The 11,646-nt window shown below is 35.7% G+C and overlaps 1 protein-coding gene across 1 annotated transcript; it reads left to right on the plus strand.

Annotated features, from left to right (window-relative positions):
- The first annotated feature begins 1,658 nt into the window (after positions 1-1,658).
- On the plus strand, positions 1,659-1,873 carry LOC129647211 (beta-defensin 110-like). The gene has a single exon (XM_055574402.1). It carries the CDS (start codon positions 1,659-1,661, stop codon positions 1,809-1,811), a length of 153 nt encoding a protein of 50 aa, XP_055430377.1. The 3' UTR covers positions 1,812-1,873.
- The last annotated feature ends 9,773 nt before the right edge of the window (positions 1,874-11,646 follow it).

An 11,646-nucleotide genomic window follows, 5' to 3' on the forward strand; every position in this document is an offset into this window, starting at 1 on the left:
ACTTTCCAGGTTCTTTAAGGTCTGGTCTATGTTTAAAGATCACCTCTAAAACTGAACAGGATATCACAAGAAACTCAATTACCCTAAATCCAAACCCTGGCAAAATAATTCACTATTTCTAGGTTGACCTTGAGTCATCTATTTAACTACTCTGTTTTCATTTTCCTCATCTACAAAATGAGCATGACAACAATATATTCTTTGTGAGGTTGTTACGAGGACTAGAAAATGAATTTAATATATTTTAATAAACATGGATTTGATGGACTGATAAGATATTAAGGTCTCAGGAATATTGATTTGTTTAAAAAGTACTACCCTGGCAAAAGATTTTCAAAAAGGTAGGAGCATCAACATGCATACACTGTCAGGGGTAAGATGGATAGCTGGTGAGAAGTTGCTGTGTGGTACAGGGAACCCAGTCTGGAGCTCTGTGATGACCTGGAGGGGTGGGAAATTTTTAATGAATTACTCTACTGTATGTTTTCTGACACACACATAGGCAGTATTTAATGTTCAAAATGTATGTGTGGTAGCTATGTCTATTACATTCTGCAGAGCAGATGAGTGGATGCTTTATCCAAAATAAATAAGTACTATGATAAAATTGAAGGAAAAGAAATAAGCTTGACCATCAAAGTATCTTCTAAAGCATTCACTGCTTTACAGCTGGCTTTTTAAATTGAATTTTTAAGAAAAATAAAATCTAAAAGTACCAGAACTATTTGCTTCTGTTTAATATAATTTAATGTATGAATACAAAGCTGTGAATCTGGAATCTTAAAACTTCTTTCTTTGCGTTGTCCCAAATGAATCACAACAAACTAAGAGGCTATGGGGGGCTCCATTTTCTACTAAATAATGTGCAACAAAGCTGTTTTTCTATGTGCATCTATAAATGTTTTAGTTTTTAATAAACTACTGCATGAGTAAGTATTTTCATGCCTACTGTGTTACAGTCATCCAGAATATATATATATATATATATATATATATATATATATATATATATATACACACACACACATATATATCAAGTAAGAGATAACAAAGAATCAGAAGAAACCATAACTCTCATATAAGGGTTTATATTTTGGCTGCAAGAATAAAGTATTGCAACAAATGTTCAAGAAAAATACGTACAGTGAAGTACAAAATTGTGTTATGTAGACTGTTAATAAGAACATATCCCTTTGCTCTGTATAATGAAAACAATTTCAATTAAGAGTAAGATCTGGAATTGACAAAGTATTGAACAAATGATACTGTAAAGAAATAAGGATAGGTTTTTAAAGTGAAAAAACATGAGAATAAAAACTATAGGCTTTTTAAGAACTATAAACACCATCTTAACGAAAGTCTGGGAAAGTCAATCTGCTCTTAATAATAAAGTAAGAAAAAAAGATAGGAGAGCAAGAGCCCCTAGGAGCCACCTGAAGTTTAATACTGATGTGAGCTGTAAGATAAGGTAAAAAATGTATATAAGTAAAATGTTTTTATCTTGTTTATTGTCAGAAACAACTGGTAAATTGTGTTATAAAACAATTTTACTTCTCAAACGCTCCATCTCCTATGCACATGATCTCATGACTAGAACAGGTTTTCTTTTACCCTTGAGTAAAAAGTCCCCCCTATGAAAAATTAGATTGATGTCTAAGATGTCTTTCTTGATTGCAGCCAGAAGTGAACTTGAACCAAAGTATAGATTTGAGAGATGCCAAGACGTGAAAGGAATATGTAAACCATTTTGTGATGATACTGAGTATGATTACGGATATTGCATTAAATGGAGAAATCAGTGCTGCATATAAATGCTGGAAATCAGAGTATGATTGAACGTCAAAGTCTGGAACAGAGTTGCATCGTATTGACCCAAGGGTGGGTAAAAAGAAAATGTTTGCCGTATTGAATGGAAATATGTACTTTTGAATCTTCAATATCATTATTTACACAAATAAAAATAATCTGCAGTCTCTAACCTGTTTATTCTTCACACACTTTCTTCATATTTCAGATGGAGGAACATATTAATTCAGCAAGGGAACTCTCTAATTGTGCTTATCATCTCATTTTGACCACTTTTGCTACTATAGGAACTAGGAAAGAAAAGATATCATTTAGTTTAACAAGAGATTATTAATGTCACATACTCTTGTGTGCTTAAAATTATTTAGGCTACTTTGTCTGAAATACTTAAATTATACTGTTTACATGGATGTTGATATATCTTGTGATTCCATTTAATCAAGACAAGTACTAATTTCTAGACTAGCCACTTCAAAGGTAAGCATATTAGCTGTCACGCAGAAAACAGAAGACACACCAGGGCCTACAGGGAACAAAGAGAGACCTGTAGGCTGCAAGTTTGAAAGTAGAATGTCTGTGGCTCAGAGACACATTGTTCAAGGACTTTCACCCACATAGTTTTTATTATACTTCCACAGATAGCTATGAAAGCTGGAAAGTTAGGTTTTTTGGTTTGTTTGTTGGTTGGCCAGGCTCCACAACGTGTGGGATCTTAGTTCCTGGATCAGGGTTCAGACCTGTGCCCCCCTGCATTAGAAGTGTGGAGTCTTAACCGCTGGACTGCCATGAAAGTCCCTGGGGAATTTATTCAAAAACAAGAGTAACAAAGTTTTCGAAATTAAAACTGGAGATTCAAAGATTAAAAAAACTCAAAACCATTATACAGCAGACGACTCAGGAATCATTAACAAACTTAACACTCTTGAAGACTGTTAGGCCTTGGATGACTTAGTGAAGTTCTTCAGCTATCATCCTGTTAATAAACCAAAGATTCAATGATTTTCTAAGATTTAGAACTAAACTATGAACCAAACAGTTTAACTATAAATACAGATATGTCTGTCCCTTATCCCAAACTCTAGTGAGCTTCAGGTATATACTATCATTGTTTCTTGCTTTAAGAAATCTCACCAGCCACAGGACTTGGAAATTTGTAATGTTTTCCTTCTTTTTAGCACATCTTTCTTTAATGAAAGGAGCATATTTATTGGAATTTTTGTTGAAATCTATATGGCACCCCACTCCAGTACTCTTGCCTGGAAAATCCCATGGACGGAGGAGCCTGGTAGGCTGCAGTCCATGGGGTCGCAAAGAGTCAGACACGACTGAGCAACTTCACTTTCACTTTTCACTTTCATGCATTGAAGAAAATGGGAGCAACCCACTCCAGTGTTCTTGCCTGGAGAATCCCAGGGACAGAGGAGCCTGGTGGGCTGCCGTCTATGGGGTCGCACAGAGTCGGACACGACTGAAGCGACTTAGCAACAGCAGCAGCATTGGAAAGGTGAGACCGGAAATGGAAACACTCTTTGCCCAAGACTCACACAGCCAGAAAGTAGTAAAGGGACATTCCAACTCATTCAGTCTGTCCACACATCCTATGCACTGGCCTACCAGACAGCTTAGATATACCCATCCAGTTCTCCTGGGCTTGGTGGGGAGAAAAAGGTGCTTTGTTCTGCATTTCAAGCATCACTTAATCAGAGCCAGAGAAGTGATGAGACATTGTCCAAATGGAAGAAATGGTGTAGACAAGTTTGTGCCTGACAAAAATGGAGAGTGTGACTAAATCAGTGGCCTCAGACGTGGATAAGCATCAGAAAAATTTAGGGGTGTGTATTTAAAACTGCAATATTCTGAACCATACTAGTGAATCACAGAATGAGACAGTTCACTGGTGATTCCAAAGACAGTGTGTTCTTTAAGTCATCCCATTTGATTCTAAACATTATGAAGTTCAGAGAACCACCGATTCACATCATCCATCTGTTGCTTCTGAGCATGAATTCACCTTTTAATTTTAGATTCAGTCATCTACCATTTACTAAAGCTTAAATAGCTTTAGTACTGTTATATGCAGAGAGAAATTAGAGGAGCTCATTATTGCCTTTCAGAAATTTGTTCATTCACAAGTTCATTGATTCTAGTGTAGTAAATAAGAACATGGGTTCAAGAATCATCCTGCTTTGGTGCCTAATGTCAGCAATGGCAGTTACTAGTACAGTGACTTTGAACAAGTCATTAAGTGAATGCTTCTAATCTTCATTTACCTTCATGTGAATGATAACAGTAAAACGTGGCACAGTGACGACAGCAGTATCTACCTCATAAGCTTGCTGTTGTGTTTAATTGAGACAATTAAAGTGCTCAGGTATATGTAGCAAATATTCAATAAATACTGTTACGGGGCATCTAGTAAGAACCAAGTCTTTGGCTAAATATAAAAAATAAATATAATAATAAATTAATAAAATATAAATATATTTTATTTATATATAAAATATATTTCAATATATTTATATATTTATTTAATATATATATTTATATAATTTATTTAATATATATTTAATATATATATAATATATAAAATATATATAAAATATAAAAAAATAAATAATAAAATATAAATAAAAAATAAAAATAAAAAAAATATATAAATATAGAGGGACTTCCCTGGCTGTCTAGTGGTTAAGATCATTCTTTCTGAATGCAAGAAGCATGAGTTCGATCCCTGGTCAGGAAACTAGATTCCACATGCCATGCACAGCCTGACCTAAAACATAAAATAACTATATAAAGATTAAAGTTTCTAAAAAATTAATTAGTTATGAAATAAAAAGAGTGGAGTTGTAAAGAATATGTATACAATCTATATACTTTTCAGGACATTTCTTTCACCATTGCCCCTTATTCAAGCCATATTTAGTGTGGTAAGTCATAATTGGGCTTTCCTGGTGACTCAGAAAGTAGAGTCTGCCTGCAATGCAGGAGACCCAGGTTAGATCCCTGAATTGGGAAGACCTCCTGGAAAAGGGGATGGCTATCCACTCCAGTATTCTTGCCTGGAGAATTCCATGGACAGAGGAGCCTGATGGGCTATAGTCCATGGGATCACAAAGGGTCTGTCAGAGCAACTAACACTCAACAAGTCATAATTACTTATTTAAACTTAAGAAGACAAAGCATATATATGGAATTTAGAAAGATGGTAACAATAACCCTGTGTACGAGATAGCAAAAGAGACACTGATGTATAGAACAGTCTTATGGACTCTGTGGGAGAGGGAGAGGGTGGGAAGATTTGGGAGAATGGCATTGAAACATGTAAAATATCATGTATGAAATGAGTTGCCAGTCCAGGTTCGATGCACGATACTGGATGCTTGGGGCTGGTGCACTGGGACGACCCAGAGGGATGGAATGGGGAGGGAGGAGGGAGGAGGGTTCAGGATGGGGAACACATGTAAACCTGTGGCGGATTCATTTTGATATTTGGCAAATCTAATACAGTTATGTAAAGTTTAAAAATAAAATAAAATTAAAAAAAAAAAATAAATAAAAAAAAAAAAAAAAAAAAGACAAAGCATTCATTCCCCTCAATCATTTTCCATAACCAAAGAAAGGGAGAAAAGTGGGTAATAACCCTTTATGAATTGGTCTCTGATGCCTTAAGATTAGAATTCTGACATTCCCTTTCTCAGAAGTACCATTTTCTAAAATTTTCTGGGTAGATAAACAATAAATACTGTATTTGCTGTTATAACTTTATTTCAATCCTCATTCAATAGGTCTGTGTTAAATATGTATTCTCCCCTATGCAACACTTTAAAATTGTCAAAATCCCTCATTCATGGAATTTATATTTGAATGAGATGTGGCAGTTAATAATGACAGTGTTAATAATTATACCAAACCATAAGAATAAATAACTTAAAAAAACAAAAGCTGACAATGAATCTAGCTAATTTCAGATAATGACAAATAAAGAACTCCAAAAATACATTTCAGTGTTGCTTCACTATATTCACAAGGCTCACTATAATTATTAGTCACACACAAAAAAAACCTTTAAAATATTCTCTGATAAGAATGACATGTGAGTAGCAGAGACCAAATTTTTAAAAAAATAAATTGTGATTCTGGGTAAAAGAGTGAGAGGATTACAACTTGAAAGAATGCTTGATAATGAGGCTGAAATATCACATATCACACCCATACACACACACAGTCAAAATCCTTCTGAAGAAAAGGGAAGATTGCTGTTGGGTGAAGGGTAAAGAAAAGTGTGCAGTGAGAAAATAAACTTCATCTGAGTAAAATTTGAAATGACACACAGAAATGGATCACATGCAAAATATGTATGAATGATTAATAACTAGTGTGACTTTATACTCCATAAGTTAAAATTCACCTAGACATAAGTAGAGGAAGCAAGTTAAAACATGTAACACATAATCAATACTCTGTTTTCAAACTTAAAATGTAATGTTTTGATTACCACATTAATTTCCTTAGCTTAAGATAACTCATAGATACATTAATACCAAAAATAATCAATATATTTGAATAGTTATAGAATTCTTTCTTTCCTCAAACCACTAACTTAAGTGACGGTGTTACGAACAAAGATATTAGGAGGAAGCATCAGTAAGGACATATATTTTCATTACGTACTGGAGAGGCAATGGCAACCCACTCCAGTACTCTTGCCTTGAAAATCCCATGGACGGAGGAGTCTGGTGGGCCGCAGTCCATGGGGTCGCTAGGAGTCGGACACGACTGAGCGACTTCACTTTCACTTTTCACTTTCATGCATTGGAGAAGGAAATGGCAACCCACTCCAGTGTTCTTGCCTGGAGAATCCCAGGGATGGCGGAGCCTGGTGGGCTGCCATCTATGGGATCGCACAGAGTCGGACACGACTGAAGCGACTTAGCAGCAAGCAACCACTAAACTATGGTCACTGGAGGTAGTTACAGATTGATATTTCTATGTCACTGTATAAAAAGGTAAAATAGTAATGGGCTTTGCCTACTTAGCTGTGGCTTTATTTTCTATTTCCCTTGATGGCTCAGTGGATAAAGAATCCATGGCAATGTAGGAGACACAGCAGATGCAAGTTCAATTGTTGGGTCGGGAAGATCCCCTGGAGGAGGAAATGGCAACCCAGAACTCCAGTATTCTTGCCTAAAAAAGTCCCATGGACAGAGAAGCCTGGTGGGCTACAGTCCATGGGGTCACAAAAGAGTCAGACACTACTGAGTGACTGAGTACACACTATTCCTTAATCAATAAATTTAAATGCCCTTTCCCCTTACATTTCCATCCTCTTTCCTACCACTCACCTTTTGTTTATAACACAAAACTGTTGCCCTGAGCTCAAGGATACTTCTGAAAGTGTGAGGGTAGACATCTGCCCACACACTGAAAGACGTCATTGTTACCTGAATCATTAAGATAAATATACCCATTGTACTAAGATTTACTACTACTCCTAGTAGTGGTAGTAGTATTGATTAGGCAGACTTTCAGACTACAAAAAAGTATTGTATAACTGCGAGCAAATTCTCAACATCAATTCTTTCATGTGTAATTTTTTTTTGATTCACAAGTAATAATATAGCACAAAATATACATTCGTCGCTTCAGTTGTCCGACTCTGTGTGACCCTATGGACTGTAGCCCACCAGGCTCCTCTGTCCATGGGGTTCTCCAGGCAAGAATACTGGAGATGATTGCCATGCCCTGCTCCAGGGGATCTTCCTGACCCAGGGATCGAAACCGTGACTCGAGTCTCCTGAATTGGCAGGCAAGTTCCTTACCACTAGTGCCACCTGGGAATACATTCGTTAGACTATAAAATTTGTCACCAAAATCAAGACAAAACGCAGAAGCCAATGGACATTGAATAATATTTTCTCACCAGACTATGCTTCTAACAGCTATCTTTAAGGTTGGTTTACTTTTCAAAGTTTATATCATTGTCTTTAACACCCAATTAAGGCTTACTATAAAATAAAAGCAACTAGTTGCACCAGAGTTCTGTGTGACATACTATTTTTGACTCATCTCATTGACAATATACAATAGTTTCCTCTACTCTTTTGAACAGCAAGGAAGATTCAGGTTAGATTAGAAAAGATATTTGTTGGGATGATAGGAAAGAACAGTTTACACTATTTACCAGTGTCTAGATTCTCCTTAAAGTAGAATTCCCGGGAAGTGTTTTTATTTTTTTCAAAAGTTTCTGCTTCCAGAAGGAGTCTTCAGCTGTAAAAATAAAGGGTGAGAACAAATGAATTGTATCATTTCTTTTACCTTGGTAACCACAGGTTTTCATTATTATGTAGTTTCCTTTGAATTCTAAAACAACCATTTTAGGTGATTTGGGTATTCAGTAATAATAATGGTTAAGATTATTGATTCACGATGTGCATGCATATTCAGTCGCTCACCCTTGTCCAACTCTTTGCGACCCTTTGGACCCACCAGGCTCCTCTGTCCATAGGATTTTTCAGTCAAGAAAAATGGGTTGCAATTTCCTTTTCCGGGGATGTTTAATTCCAGTTTCACTACTAACCAGCTAGCTGGTTGACTTTGGGGGAGTTACTTCAATCTCTGTGTTTGTATTCTTGTGCATAAAAATGGAGCTAAGTATTATACCTACTTCAAAGAACTTTCATAAGGCTTAATATTAGTTTATACAAGTTACACAGAATAATGTTGTTCAGTGGCTCAGTCATGTCCGACTCTTTGCAACCCCATGGACTGCGGCATGCCAGGCTTCCTTGTCCTTCACCATATCCCAGAGTTTGCCCAAGCTCATGTCCATTGAGCCGGTGATGCCATACAAGCATCTCATCCTCTGTCATCCCCTTCTCCTCCTGCCTTCAATCTTTCCCAGCATCAGGGTCTTTTCCAGTGAGTTGGTCTTCATATCAGGTGGCCAAAGCATTGGAGCTTCAGCTTCAACATCAGCCCTTCCAATGAATATTCAGGGTTGATTTCCTTTAGGAAACAGAATAATGCCTTGCACATAGTCTGTATTTAATGGGTGTTTTTAAAGTGCAGTAAGATTACAAATTTCAGAGCAGCTGAGCCTCTTGGACTTGTGGATTCTAAAGTTAGGAACCATCAGTAATGATTAGAGTTCGCATAAGATATTTTTGTAGTGGAAAGAAGTAGAAATCATAGCAGAAGATCCAGCCACTGATATATATGTATTCTTTGGTTTTCTTAACAATTTAATACTCAATGTCCTCATCTATAAAAAGTTTTATTATTCTTTCCAACTTGAAACTTGCTAAAAGTGTCCATTAACCTGTACTGATATATAAAATTAATCCCCTAATGAATTCTTCATCTTTAATTTTAAAGCTTTACATTGGTAAATTTAATTGTACAAAGTTTTAAGGGGACTGATGAAATAGTGCATTGTTTCTAATAGTGAAGAGGAATGAAAATGGCATCATGATTTTGTAGTAAAAATAGATCATGATGTTATTTTAGTTTTATTATTTCTAAAACATGAAACCTAAAACCCAGTGCCAGACCAATGAAGACTTTATGCAGAAAGTAGAAAGTGTCAAGATTTTAACTGGAGACTTGTAAGAGAATAGCATTACACTTGGTATTTTCTTCTGATACTCTTTCTTAGCATTATGCTTTTCCAGCATTCCCAACATCTGTGTGACCATCTAACTTCATAGGAGGAAAGTTAAAACATTTTCTAAAAATCCAAAATCCTGACTCAAGTAAATAGAAGTATGAAGCCTTGCGCATCATTTGGTTCATATACTTCAGGTCAGTTATCCACTATTTTAAAAAGTTCCTCCTTGCTGTCTCTCTCTCTCTTTCTTAATCACTACTTGTGATCTCATCCTTTTCCATTTTCTACCTTTCATTTTCTTTGCCTTTGCCTCTAAAAAGTTATTTTATTAATAGAAATCTAAAATCTGAATTGCTCCCATATGAAACACTATGACATCCATTTTAAGCAATAAATCAATAAATTAACTTGTCTCCTATGTATCCAGTTTTGTTCTACTATGTCATTTCCTTAGGAGAATTGAGATGAGAATCACTCATATCCTTATGTTTGTTCTGGGTGATTCAGATGTCACTGGTTCTAATGTCATATTTAAGCAAAGAGAGAAAAAGTCATGCAATTTATGAATTTAACTGATGTTCCAATTTGATGAGTTCAGTTCAATCAGTCAGTCGTGTCCAACTCTTTGCAACCCCATGGACTGCAGCACACTAGGCTCCCCTGTCCATCACCAACTCCCAGAGCTTACTCAAACTCATGTCCACTGAGTCAGTGATGCCATCCAACCATCTCATCCTCCATCGTCCCCTTCTTCTCCTGCCTTCAGTCTTTCCCAGCATGAGCCTGATAGGATCCAACTTGATAGGATCAGCTTATTTTGTATGGGTGAAATGGATACAGCTACACTAAAGCAAAATGGTTTATTTGGTTCTAGGTCATCTCCTTACCCATACCATTATAACAATGCCTGGCTTTACAATTATTTTTTGTATTTTTCATACTTGTTAATTTGTTCTACAAACATACAATAGTCTTATTAAATCTCCAGCTGTTTAAAGGGTTATTTTTGATGTTTTAGAGAGATATTAAGAAAATGATTTTTCGTGACTTGATTATAAGTATATAAGCAACTTTGAGATAAAGAATGGATCACAAAAGTAATGATACTGGACTACTGTTTTTAAAACTCAGATTATACAATACCCTAATAACTTGTTTTTCCTCAATGACCCAGGAAGTTAGACCATAATTCATTCAGTTATAAGAATACATTTTTTTTGGATTTTCACACCTAGCCAAATGGTTTATGTTTAAATATATTTAGATAATATTTTTTGCATATGTTACCTATTTAATCCTTAGCATAAACCTCTAAGTATGATTGGTGCTACAAATCCAGTCTTCAAAGAGAAAATCTTGAGGCTCATCTAGTGAATATTTATCCCAATTATACAGTTAGTAAACAGAAGAGCCAGACCTCAAGATTAGTTCTCTGTATCTCTTTCCATTTTTAATGCACTGCTTTCCCCTATGGGTGAGCTATTCCTACGGATGAGTCATTATATGGTATATAAAGAATCACACTGACTATTCTTATAGTATAGCTATGATAATTTTTAATGTAACAGTACTAGAACTGTGTTCTAGAAATATTTTCTGCTTGTAGAAAAATTCCATAAATAGTATCTGTCTCAGGCCATATGACTTTACATGGTGAATACTCATTACTCGGTTATGAGAGTGAAGAAGGTCAGGATTTGGTGGTGTGGACCCTGGCACCACACTACTTAAGAGTCCATTTCTACTCTACCAATCATCACATGTATGATTTGAGGAAATTACACAATCCCTCTGTGCCACAGTTTCCTCAGCTGCAAAATGAGAAGTTTCTATGTCATGGAAATTGTCATGAGGATTCAACTCATTAATCCCTATAAAGTGCTTAGAACACTGCCTAGCGTGTAAGTATTCAAAAGAGCATGTGGCTGAAAATGTTGATATGTGCTTTCAATTAAAGAATAAGGAAGGCTTTAACCTCATTATTGGCTTGTATAGCTGAAAATAAGTTCACATTTGGTTCTTTGAGGTCATAAGAGAAGTCCTCTATTTTTCTTTTGCTGTTTCACAATACTTAATGAATATCTGCTCAATCTTGAATGGCAGTCTTAATCAGCATAGTAATCACTCTGAGAAAGCTATAAAAACAAGAGTTCATCTTTCTTTTATCAAAGAATAGCACACCTCTGTCATTTGAGCTCTGCCTCAACTTCACTCAAGGAACAATATCAACA

This window comes from Bubalus kerabau, chromosome 3 (genome assembly GCF_029407905.1).
Source record: "Bubalus kerabau isolate K-KA32 ecotype Philippines breed swamp buffalo chromosome 3, PCC_UOA_SB_1v2, whole genome shotgun sequence".
NCBI lineage: Eukaryota > Metazoa > Chordata > Mammalia > Artiodactyla > Bovidae > Bubalus > Bubalus kerabau.